This window comes from Notamacropus eugenii, chromosome 5 (assembly GCF_028372415.1).
Source record: "Notamacropus eugenii isolate mMacEug1 chromosome 5, mMacEug1.pri_v2, whole genome shotgun sequence".
Classification (NCBI taxonomy): domain Eukaryota; kingdom Metazoa; phylum Chordata; class Mammalia; order Diprotodontia; family Macropodidae; genus Notamacropus; species Notamacropus eugenii.
The window spans coordinates 396,913,279-396,926,631 of NC_092876.1; the positions used below are offsets into that span (position 1 = coordinate 396,913,279).

Here is a 13,353-nt window from a genome sequence, read left to right on the forward strand (position 1 = left end):
TTCTCTTAATACTCAGACTCCTCAGTCCCTTAGCTTTCCTAAACTCTGCCTTCCGTTTTTTCCACTATATACATCTCTCAAAGTCTTCAGTAACTTCCATATGACTAAAATTAAAAGAAATCCTTTATAATTCCAAATCTGCTTAACTTTGCTGAGCTTTTAATCTTAATCACCAGTTAGATCTCAAAGTCCTTCCGAACCTTGGCTTTCAGGCTGAGGTTCCATACTGTAACTCCCTCTTTTGATCACATATGTTGAACATATCCTTCAGAAGCTCCTCATTAACTAATCTCCAACTGGATGATCTCTCAAGACTCTATCAAACAGTCTGCAATTCTCAGTTTCTTGAGTATGAACCTGTAGTGCAATTGCTTTTGCTACAGTTTAAGTATGCTCATACCTGAAGTATCTCCTTTCCTCCCAATAAATATATCCAGTTGCTATGCTTAGTCCAGCTCATGTGTTGACTAAGTTTAAATGATTTCTCTAACAGAGCAGCATTTCAAATTTCACATGGCAAAATAAAAGTTGTTTATCTTTCATCAATGCCCTCCCCCCATTACCCAATGTTCCTATCAGAATTGGCAAGACCATCTACTTTACTAATACCCTCAAGTAAAAAACCTTTGTGGTCCAAATTAATTTTTCCTTTCCCTCTTTTTTTTCATGTTATTTGCCACTATCTTCTGTAAAACATGCTTCCACTTTCTCACAGACATCTCTAGGCTTTTGCAACTGACTCGTGAACTACTGGCTACGTTACATTCCTACCAAAATTATAAAATCATGAATTTAGAGGCACCTTAGAGGTTAGGTAATCCAACCTTTTCAGGTTACAAATGAGGAAACTGAGTCCCAGAAAGTTAATGTGACTTGCCTCAATTTGTACAGGAAGTAAGTGAAAGAGCCAAGATTTGAATCCAGTTCTACCAACTACAAATACTCTAGTGTTTCCCTTGTTCTCAGTGTTTCCTCTGAAACTGACTTCTCTACTTATAACTTCTATTTAAATGGCCACTCTTCTGCTTAATAACTTTTCATAGTGGTTTTTAGTAGGTCACCAGATCAGTATCTTTCAAAACTTTTATTAGGCTATATTAGACAGTATTACTTGACTTATCTCCCATTAGCTGTTCAGCTAGGTAGCTCAGTGGATAAAGTACTGGGTTTGAAATCAGGAAGACCTGATACACTACCTGGACGAGTCAACGCCTTTCTCAGTTTCCTCATCTGTAAAGTAGGGATAGTAATAGCATATAACTCCAAGGGTTGTTGTTAGGATCAAATGAGATAGCCATTGGAAAGTGCTTAGTACAATAGTAAGTGCTATATGAATGTTAGCTATTATTGTTATTGGTCTTTAACCTCTAATGAATTTACTGGTCTCTATCTTCAATGGATCATGTCAGGTCTGCCCCTGAGCCTTTGCTCAAGCCAGATCCTTTGCTCCCAAACAACTTTCCCCACCTAGCTCGTCCAGCTTCTTTCTTTTTGTCTTTAGGGAATTCTTGAAATCCTACCTTTCATAACTAATTTAAAGAGGAAGTTGAGAAGTTTTCCCCTCTTCCTTGATTTATAAATGTATTGTTGTAGAAAAATCACTGGATAAAGAGTAAATACACTTGAGATTTTATCCTAAGGTTGTCACTTACTATGTGTTCTTGAGAAAATTTACTTAAAGTCCACATTTCCAAATAGATATACTGACACCTGGTCTGTTTATCTAACAGTCTTCTTTTCAGTTCAAAATTAGAGAAAACATTTTAATAAGTATAAATTGTTATGAATATAGAAGATATTCTTTTGTCAGACTCCCAAAATTTATCCTCTTTTCCATCACACTAAAAATACTTGAAACATTCTTTCTCCATAATATAAATGTGATCTGTTTGTTAAAGTAGGTATTTGTCCAGTTTACCATATAATTATTGACTGCATTCATGGGTACTTTATGGATCTCTCTTAGGTTAGAAACTCTAAGAGACAGGCTATGATTTTAGACTACTATTTACAATGCTAGGTGGAGGATGCACATAGTGGTTCTCAGTTAAGCACATCTCACTTGTAAGATTGATACTGATGTCATAAGCAGCACTAGGTGTCATTGCTGAAATATACTTAGCAAATAAGTGAAGCCAATTGAAGGCATTTTTATAAAATGGAACTGTTCTAGCTAGGCACGGTGATATACATTTTTGGTCCTTGCTGCTGGGAAGGCTGATGGATTGTTTGAGCTTGTAAGTTCTGAGCTGCAGTGGGCTAAATTACTTAGGTGTCCTCACTATGTCTAGAACTAATATGGTGAGCATATGGAGTAGAGGGCCACAGGGCTGCCTTAAGGAGGGGAGAACTGGCTCAGGTTAGAAAAAAAGGAAGTTAAACCTTATATGCAAAAATCATTATTGGAATTAGATTTATAAGTGGTATCCAGTTCAAGCCTGAGTGAGATAGATAGAGATCAAATAAATAAAATGAAATAAAATAAACTGCTCAGATCTTTGCTAACATCCCTAGGAATACTTGATTAAATTACATAATTATAATTCTATGCTCACCCTCTTGTTCCTGTGTCAGACAGCATGTTGAAGTCAATAACGCTGATGTCCAAATCAAGACCATGAGATCAGTCATGGAGTAGGCCATTGAGAAGAGAACTGGGGAACAGGAAGAGAAGAAAGAGTTGTCAGCATACCTGAGATTTTAGAAAATCTGCTCTTATGTTTCTATTTTTTTTTTTATTTTTTATTTTATTTTTTTATTTTTGATTTTTTTTTATTATTTTTTTTTTTATTTAGCTTTTAACATTCATTTTCACAAAATTTTGGGTTACAAATTTTCTCCCCTTTTCTCCCCTCCCCCCCCAAACGCCAAGCATTCTAATTGCCCCTATGACCAATCTGCTCTCTCTTCTATCATCCCTCTCTGCCCTTGTCTCTGTCTTCTCTTTTGTCCTGTAGGGCCAGATAGCTTTCTATACCCCTTTACCTGTATTTCTTATTTCCTAGTGGTAAGAACATTACAGTTGATCCTAACACTTTGAGTTCCCACTTCTTTAGCTCCCTCCCTCTCCACCCCTTCCCTTTGGAAGGCAAGCAATTCAATATAGGCCAAATCTGTGTAGTTTTGCAAATGACTTCCATAATAGTTGTGTTGTATAGGACTAACTATATTTCCCTCCATCCTATCCTGTCCCCCATTACTTCTATTCTCTTTTGATCCTATCCCTCCCCATGAGTGTTGACCTCAAATTGCACTCTCCTCCCCATGCCCTCCCTTCTATCATCCCCCCCCACTCTGCTTATCCCCTTATCCTCCACTTTCCTGTGTTGTAAGATAGGTTTTCATACCACAATGAGTAGGCATTTTATTCTTTCCTTTAGTGGAATGTGATGAGAGTAGACTTCATGTTTTTCTCTCACCTCCCCTCTTTATCCCTCCACTAATGAGTCTTTTGCTTGCCTCTTTTATGAGAGATAATTTGCCCCATTCAATTCTCCCTTTCTCCTCCCAATATCTTTCTCTCTCACTGCTTGATTTCATTTTTTTTAAGATATGATCCCATCCTCTTCAATTCACTCTGTGCACTCTGTCTCTATGTGTGTGTGCGTGTGTGCATGTGTGTGTGTGTAATCCCACCCAGTACCCAGATACTGAAATGTTTCAAGAGTTACAAATATTGTCTTTCCATGTAGGAATGTAAACAGTTCAACTTTAGTAAGTCCCTTATGACTTCTCTTTGCTGTTCACTTTTTCATGGTTCTCTTCATTCTTGTGTTTGGAAGTCAAATTTTCTTTTCAGCTCTGGTCTTTTCATCAAGAATGCTTGAAAATCCTCTATTTCATTGAAAGACCAATTTTTCCCCTGAAGTATTATACTCAGTTTTGCTGGGTAGGTGATTCTTGGTTTTAGTCCTCGTTCCTTTGACTTCTGGAATATCCTATTCCATGCCCTTCGATCCCTTAATGTAGAAGCTGCTAGATCTTGTGTTATCCTGATTGTATTTCCACAATACTTGAATTGTTTCTTTCTAGCTGCTTGCAATATTTTCTCTTTCACCTGGGAGTTCTGGAATTTGGCCACAATGTTCCTAGGAGTTTCTCTTTTTGGATCTCTTTCATGCGGTGTTCTGTGGATTCCTTGAATATTTATTTTGCCCTCTGGTTCTAGAATCTCAGGGCAGTTTTCATTGATAATTTCATGAAAGATGATGTCTAGGCTCTTCTTTTGATCATGGCTTTCAGGTAGTCCCATAATTTTTAAATTGTCTCTCCTGGATCTATTTTCAAGGTCAGTTGTTTTTCCAATGAGATATTTCACATTATCTTCCATTTTTCCATTCCTCTGGCTTTGTTCTGTGATTTCTTGCTTTCTCATACAGTCCTTAGCCTCCATCTGTTCCATTCTAATTTTGAAAGAACTATTTTCTTCAGTGAGCTTTTGAATCTCCTTTTCCATTTGGCTAATTCTGCTTTTGAAAGCATTCTTCTCCTCATTGGCTTTTTGAACCTCTTTTGCCAATTGAGTTAGGCTAGTTTTCAAGATGTTATTTTCTTCAACATTTTTTTGGGTCTCCTTTAGCAGGGAGCTGATTTGCTGTTCATGCTTTGACTTCATGTCTCTCATTTCTCTTCCCAGCTTTTCCTCCACCTCTCTAACTTGATTTTCAAAATTCTTTTTGAGCTCTTCCATGGCCTGAGCCCATTGAGTGGGCTGAGACACAGAAGCCTTGCTTTCTGTGTCTTTGCCTGATGGTAAGCATTGTTCTTCCTCATCAGAAAGGAAGGGAGGAAATGCCTGTTCACCAAGAAAGTAACCTTCTATAGTCTTATTTCTTTTCCCTTTTCTGGGCATTTTCCCAGCCAGTGACTTGACCTCTGAATATTTTCCTCACACCCACCTCACCTCCTGATCCTCCCAGCCAGTGTTTGGGGTCTGAGATTCAAATGCTGCTTCCAGCCTCAGGGCTTTGGGCGGGGGCAGGGCTGCTATTCAGTGTGAGATTAAATTCAGATGCTCAGGTGAGGGCAGGGCTGCCTCTCAGGCTCAGTTCCCTCAGGGAGTTTATGCACAGACCTTCAACAATGGATCCAGGCTCCTGCATGCTTGGGGAGCCCTGGTCTGCTGCTGCCCCTCAGCTTCTGTCTCCCGAGGGGGCCCGAGCCATGGGGGCACCCCACTCCCCCCTCGACCCGCCAAAGGGACTCTCTCACCGACCCCCGTCACCTGTGGGTGGAGGTACTTGTGCGGCCGCTGGAGATCCCGTCCCTGAAGCCCGCTCGGATCTGTTCCTCTCGGTGCCGCGGCCACGGCAGGGCTGTACTCAGCTCCCAGTCCCGGCGCCCAGTCCGCAGCACGAAGGACCTTTTACGAGAGGTTTGCAGGTCTCTCCGGAACAGAAATCTCCCTCGCTCCAATGTTCTATGGCCTCTGGGTGCAGAATTCGCCGTGAGTTACTTCTTTGTAGTTGTTCTATGGGTTGTGGGTTCGGAGCTATGTGTATGTGCGTCTTTCTACTACGCCATCTTGGCTCCGCCCCCAATAAAAACCTGCTCTTATGTTTCTAGCCATGAGAAGTACTGGGGACATTCTCTAGGCATGCACTTCAGGATAACTTTGAATTAGTCCCTACAAAGATCACCTACCACAAAGCACAGTGTTGGTCTTCATTGTGAGAAATGACTCCATTTATTTTGTGGTGATGTAGTCTTCTCTTCAGGGGCAGGTAGGTGGCATGAGATACACCCATTCAATGAATAGGGTGTATCTCATGCCACCTGATAGGACCTTAGCCTGAAAGGGCCATAGTCCCACATTGCATCCTGGGCCATCTCCAGTCATCCTGATGAATATCATGCCACTGGACCCAGATGGCTCAGGAGAAGAAAGTGAGGTTAGTGACCTTGTACAGCCCTCCCTCACTCAAATCAAAGTCAACTGCAAGTCATATCATCATCTTGATGTCATGGTCTTCTTCAAGAATGAAGGACAAACACAACAAGGTGACATAGTGAATAGCACGCTGGGCTTGAAGTCTTTAGAAAGACTTATCTTCAAGACTCATCAAATCTGGCCTCATACACTTACTAGTTGTATGACCCTGGGCAAGTCACTTAACCCTGTTTATCTCAATTTCCTCATTTGTAAAATGAGCTAGCCAAGGAAATGGCAAACTACTCTGGTATCTCTGCTAATAAAACTTCCCAAAGGTGTCATGAACAGTTGGACACAACTGAAATGATTAAACAACAGCAGTGTTCTCTTCACTCATTTTCAATAGCTTGAGAGTGTCAGACTCACTAACCAGGTATTATGATGGAGGACAACACTGAACACTTGGTTGGTCTATGATCCAGCTCTGACAGATGAGATAAAGAATCTGAATGTTTTCTCTTTTTATATTGATAATAGAGAAGGATTTCCACTTTTATCACAGGCTAGGTTTTCATGACAACAGAAATGAACTCCATTATAAAATGGGTGTTCTGTACTATTACGTCATGGAGACAAGCCATGGTACATTTCCATTGTAGCTGAGTGTTCTCACATAGACGCAGTTAGAATTTAGCTGTCGGGACACCTTAATCCCAGATAGGATAATTACAGGTTGTTTATGTCAGTATCTCCAACCCAAAGACCAGGACTAAAGATAGATGGCCCAACCCCATTTCTCCTACCTCCATGAATGAAGACTTCTCTGACTAGCATAGTTCATGCTGACATATCCTTTTTCAGAATTCTAGAAACATTTATTGTCTATTCCATTTATTTGAGCTCATAATAATTGTAAAACAGGGGCATCAATTAATTGCCCCTACATTTGTGGGAGCTACATATGAATTCTTACAAGGAAACTGAGGGAAGAGGCACAAGAAGTCTCAGGTAGATATACACCTTGTTTTGTCTTCAGCCCAGATGAGAGCAGGGTTCCAAAATTACCAGTCCCTGACCCCTATCTATTTCCTCTGTATTAGTTCTTCCTTTTGTGCCGCATATTTATGAGATAATTGCTCTGTTTTGTCTTTTCCTTTCCAATTTTGTTTTTTTGAATCACCCCATCATACACAATTCAGCCATAGTCTTTCTTTCAAACTACTTTAGTAGTGATAAAAGTTTTAAGAAAACTATCGTTAATACTAATAACTAATAATTACTGCTAAAAATAACATTTTCATATATCATAAGTAAAGATTTTGACCTTAATCATGCCTTATAATACTCTTCAATGATTTTCTTATATTTCTTCTGGATCTATTATATCAAATTTTCCATTAAGTTCTGGTCTTATTGTTTTTTTTTTTTTTATTAATTTATTTGTTTTCAGTTTTCTACAATCTCTTCCATAAGTCTTAGATTTTCTCCCTCTTCCCTCCCCAAGATGGCATGCAATCTTATATGGGTTCTACACATACATTTCTACTAAATACATTTTCACATTAGTCATGTTGCAAAGAAGAATTCAAATGAATGGGAGAACAAGAGAAAATATTCTGCTTCATTCTGTGTTCCAACTCCATAGTTCTTTTTCTGGATGTGGATGACATTTTGCCTTAAGAGTCCTCTGGGAATGTTTTAGGTCCTTGCATTGCTGTGAAGGGCTAAGTCTAGCAGGAAAATTCCTCACACACTGCGGTTGTTACTGTGTACAATGATCTCTTGGTTCTGCTCCTTTCACTCAGCATCAGTTCATATAAGTCCTTCCAGGCCTCTATGAAGTCTTTCTGTTCATCATTTCTTAAAGTACAACAGTATTCTATTACATTCATATACCACAACTTGTTCATCCATTCCTCAATTGATGGACATTCCCTCAATTTCCAGTTCTTGGCCACCACAAAGAGAGCTGCTATAAATATTTTTGTACATGTGGGACCCTTTCCCATTTTTATGATTTCTGTGGGGTACAGCCCTAAAAGCAATATTGCTGAGTCAAAGGGTATACACATTTTTGTAGCCCTTTGGGCATAGTTCCAAATTGCTCTCTAGAATGGCTGGATTAACTCACAGCTCCGCCAACAATGAAGCAATATTCCAATTCTCCCATGTCTACTCCAACATTTATCATCTTCCTGTTTTGTCATGTTAGCCAACCTGATAGGTGTGATGTGGTACCTCAGAGTTGTTTTGATTTGCATCTCTCTAATCAATAGTGATTTGGAGCATTTTTTCATATGACTATAGATAACTTTGATTTCTTCCTCTGAAAACTACCTGTTCATATCCTTTGACCATTTATCAATTGGGGAATGACTTCTGGTCTTATTGTTATAAATACCCCAAAGTCTTTCAGTTTATCAAATGTCCATTTTTAAAAATTCATGGTTTGTTGGATAAGTTATTCTTGGATGCAACTCCAAGTCCTTTGCTCTTTGACATACAATGTTCCAAGACCTATGGTCTTTTAGTATAGAAGCTGCTAGGTCTTGTGAATTCCTGACTGTTTTTCTGCAGTATTTAATTTTTGTTGTTGTTGCTTGTTATACTTGTTCTTTATCTTGGGAATTTTGAAACTTGGACTATGATATTCCTGTGAATTTTCTTCCTAGCATCTCTTTCAGATGGCGATGAGTTGATTCTTTTTATTTCTACTTTACCTTCTTGTTCGAGAACTTCAGGGCAGTTTTCCTTAATAATTTCTTGTAATAATGTATCTGTATTCCTTTTTGATCACTCTTGGTAGGCCAATAGTTCTTTATTGTTTCTCCTTGATCTGTTCTCCAGATCAGTTGTTTTTCTAATGAAATGCTTTAGATTCTTTTCTGGTTTTTTCATTATATCATGGTGTCTTATAACATCGCTCATTGCCCAATTCTAATTTTTAAGAAGTTATTTGCTTCCTTAAGATTTTGTATCTTCTTTTCTAATTACTTGACTTTATTTTCATAATTTCCTTGGATTACTTTTGCCTTTTTTCTAAAAAAATCAATTTTTAAACTACTCTAAATCATTGTTGATTAGAGAAATGCCAATTAAAACAATCTTGAGATATGTTGGAGGGTATATGGAAAAACTGGGACATTAATTCATTGTTGGTCGGATTGTGACTTGATGTAAACATTTTGGAGAGCAACCTGGAGTTACACCCAAATTGCTATTACACTCCTTTGACCTAGCAATACTACGTCTAGTTCTATTTCTGAAGATAACTAGGGGGAAAGGATAAGAATCTATATCTTCTAAAATGTTTATACCAGCTCTCTTTGTGGTGGCAAAGAACTGGAAAATGCAGGAATGCTCATCAATTGGATAATGGATGAACAAGTTGTGGTATATGATTGTGATGGAATAATACTGTGCTATAAGAAACAATGAGCTCAATGATTTTAGAAAAGCGTGGAAAGACTTACACAAAATAAAGGAAGAGTGAAATAAGGAGAACCAAGAGAACACTGTATACAGTAATAGCAATATTATTTTAAGAATGACTTTGAGTGAATAAGTCATTTTGACTATTATAAACACCCAAATTAACTACCAAGTACATATGAAGAAAGATGCTATCTGTATCCAGAGAAAGAATGGATAAATAGAAGTATGTATAGAATAATTGTGTGTGTGTGTGTGTGAGTGTGTGTGTGTGTGTGTGTGTGTGTGTGTGTGTGTGTGTGTGTGTGTAATGGTAGCCATCTCTGGGATGGAAGGGAAGAAGAAAAAAAATAAATTTACATGATAATTTTGTTATATATTTGAAAGGAATAGTAAGTTGTGCATAACAGATTTGCAGTTTCATGTGCAATCATCTGTTCATTGTACTATATTATTATGGAAATGCTTGTTTTATTCCATAAATTAAAAATAAAAAAAGAATACTCAGGTGGAAGAGACAGAAGAGAAAGTCTGGGAGAAAAAGGAAGGGGAAGAAGGAGAATGAATATAGAGTTAGGAGAATACCTTATCCATTGCTGCTGTTAATAGGAAGCCGCTAGGTAGCAGTATCTTTTCAAGAACTGAAATGAATGCATTAACGAATGGATCATAAAAGCTGCTGTGTTTTGGAAGTGCTAGAATGTAGATCAGTGGAGAGGAAGGGAGAAGGTATTTCAGGTGGGAGTAATGATATGAACAAAGACATAGAGGCAGGAATATACAACACATGTTTGGGGGTGTGTGTGTGGGTGTGTGCTTGTCCTTTGTTGCCCAAGAAGACCATGCCATTTTGAGTGAGGGAGGGCTGTGCAGGTCACCAGTCTCACTTCTCTTCCAGAACCATCTGAATCCAGTGACCAGATATTCATCAGGATGACTGGAGATGATCCAGGATGAGGCAATTGGGGTTAAGTGACTTGCCCAAGGTCACACAACTAGTGAGTGTCAAGTGTCTGAGATGAGATTTGAACTCAGGTTCTCCTGACTCCTGCACCATCTATCCATTGCACCATCTAGCTACCCCTAGAACAGCCTGGGTTGAGAGTAATGTGAGGTAGGAATCCAGGAGAGTAATGGTAGATAAGAATTGAGAATTTCCCCATAGATGATAGTGTCTGTTTATTGCTTCTCCTTACTACTAGGTGGCTTCTGTTATTTACAACCATTTGCAGATTTCTAGGTCAGTTCACTTGAGATTGAATTCATTAGGCTGAAGAGTATAAAATCACCTGAGGCTAGAACATCAAACTCTATGTCAGTGTCCTTTCCTTGGTGCTAATCACTCTGTGTAGTCTGCTTGCCTCAGCTTTTTCAGATCTTGTGGATATCTTGGGTACTAGCTTTTCCTTGAAACTTTGATCATTCATCTTGCTCTATCCTTTCAGTTCTAGCAGACCTCCCAGTTACTGACTTTTATGGATTTTATTCCTGTTACTTGATTTTTTTCTTTGTTTCTTTCTATTTCTTTTTTCCTTCTTTCCTTCCTTCCTTACTTCTTTTTCTTTTTTCTTTCTTTTCTATGCTCTCCTTTTTCCTTAACTTATTTGTCCTGCTGTGGCCCACATCCCATTATGCCAAATAAAACTAAAATGATAAGTCAAGATCACACTGTGAAAGATTTTTAATGTCTCAAGAAGAGATTTCAGTTCAATTTGCTTTGTAATGTATTTGTATCTGCCTATTGGACTTTTTGAAATGGATGTCGTGCAGGAGTCTCAAATTCAACCTGCCCCAAACAGAACTCATCTTTTATCTTCAAATCTTTCTCCTCACCCCTCATTTTTCCTCTTTTCCTAGAGTACCACCATTCTCCCAATCTTGCAGATTCTCAAATTGTGTCAACCTATGTTAGCCTCAACTCCTCACTCTTCCTCATCCTACATATCCAATGAATTGCCAAGCCTTGTCAATTCTCCTTCCATACCATCTCTTGGAGACAAGTTATTTTTCCCACTCACAGACCCTAATTTGAGTCCTTATTATGGACTATTACAGTAGTTTCCTAACTGGTCTTCCTACCTCCAGTTTCTCTCCACTTCCCTTCATTCTCTACACAGGTGCCAAAGTGATTTTCCTAAACCATGGATCTGACCATGTCACTGCCTTATTAAACAAAATTTAGTGGCTCCCTATTATGATTATTATAAAAGAAAAACTGTCATTTGCAATTATTTTAGTTCATTTCTGTCTATTTTGTCTTCTAACACATTTCCCCTCCAAGTAGCTAGCTGTTATATAGTGCTGTTAGTATTTTTGCAGAATGCTCAACAAATTTTAACTCATTTTATTCCACAAAATCTTGGGAAGTAGGTTCTATTATTCTTTTCATATTACAGATGAAGAAACTGAGACAGACAGAGTCTGGCTTACCTGGGGTTATAGAGCTAGTAAGTGTCCAAGACTGAATTTGAATTCAGTTCTTTCTGACTCGAGGTTCACTATCCACTGTGCCACCTAGCTGCCATGCATTCAGGTTTACTGACCTCACACAAAATGTGCTAAGCCTTATTTTCTGAGCCTCTGCACTGACTGTCACCCATGCCTATAGTAGAACCCCTGGATTCTTTCAGGACTCACTTATGTCACTTGTGCATGAGACTTTTCCTGCTCTGACTCTGCTTCCCTCAATCCCAGCAAATAGTGCCTTTCCACTGCGTGGTTACCTTGACCAATTCTGCATGAATATTGTTTTTTTTTATTTGTTTCAGGTGCATGTGACTCTTTGTGACCCCTTTTGAGAATCTTCTTGGCAGAGATCCTGGAACGGTTTTCCATTTTCTTCTCCAGCTCATTTTATAGATGAGGAAAATGAGGTAAACAGGGTTAAGAGACTTATACAGGGTCACACACCTAGCAAATGTCTGAGGCTAGATTTGAACTCATTAAGACATGAATTTTCCTGACTCCAGGTCTGGTACTCAACCCACTGCCCCACCTAGCTATCCTTATGAATATTGTACATATATACATGACATTTTCCTCCATTATAATGTAAGAGTCTTAAGGAAAAGGACAGTTCTTACTTTTCTTTGTATGCCCAAAGCTTAACACAGTGCTTGGCACATAGGAAGCATTTAATACATGTGTGTTGATTGGTTGATTAATTGATACGTATTTTATTTCCCTGGAAATGTTTTGAAAGTTTACTGAACTCCCAGGCCCTATGCATCCTATGCAGTTCTGAGCATGTCAGAACAAATTCTCAGTAACATTGTTGGCCATCACGTCCTCTCTCTAGATCTCTGACTCCTCATAAGAAGGTAGTGGGGTACAGAAAGAATAATCAATAAACTTGCCATCTAACGTTCTCGGTTCAAATCCTAGATTTGCCACGCATTATCACTATGACTTTGTATAACTCATTTAGCCTTGTTGGGCTATTTCATTATCTGAAAGCCTTCCTCTCAAATTTGGGACAATATTTGAGTTATCTGTACAAGTTATCTGTAAAATGAGGGGACTGAACCATATGACCCTAAGTCTAATCTATGTTCCTATGACTAGATGCTCTCTCTGGTTCTTTCCTGTTCTTTTAATCTATAATTCAGAGAAGTGTGCATTGGATTGAATGTTAGTCAGCCTGAGTTGTTATTCATGAATGTATTTCATAGGTCTGATCATTCCTAGCTTCCTTTCCACTTAAATACACAGTCATCAACTTACTATAACATTTACACAAATGAAAACTTATATAAATGAGGAAATCTGCAAGAAGTATCAAATCTAACAGATTCTCAGTAAGATCATAGCATCATAGTTTTAGAGCTTGAAAGGATGTGTGTGTGTGTGCATGTGTGTGTGTGTGTTTGTCCTTCGTTGTCGAAGAAGACCCTGCCATCAGAGAAATAATAACATGACTTGTACTTGACTTTTGTTTTTGATTGAGGGAGGGCTGTGCAGGTCACCAGCCTCACTTCTTCTCCAGAGCCATCTGAATCCAGTGACCAGATATTCATCAGGATGACTGGGGATGAGCCAGGATGAGGCAA

At 38.6% G+C, this 13,353-nt stretch overlaps 1 protein-coding gene across 6 annotated transcripts in view; it reads right to left on the bottom strand.

Annotated features, from left to right (window-relative positions):
• The window catches only part of LOC140506874 (granulocyte-macrophage colony-stimulating factor receptor subunit alpha-like), a 64,539-nt gene that overhangs the window by 25,985 nt on the left and 25,201 nt on the right, over positions 1-13,353 (bottom strand). For 5 of the 6 annotated variants that reach the window (XR_011968140.1, XM_072614502.1, XM_072614501.1 and 2 more), the window contains one exon: positions 2,556-2,654. Coding sequence is in view for 5 of the 6 variants with exons in the window: in XM_072614502.1 (XP_072470603.1) it covers positions 2,556-2,643 (88 nt within the window). In the remaining variant the exon portion in view is untranslated. Of the gene's footprint in view, positions 1-2,555; positions 2,655-5,224; positions 5,429-13,353 lie in introns of all 6 variants that reach the window. The other variant, XM_072614503.1, reaches the window with a different exon arrangement.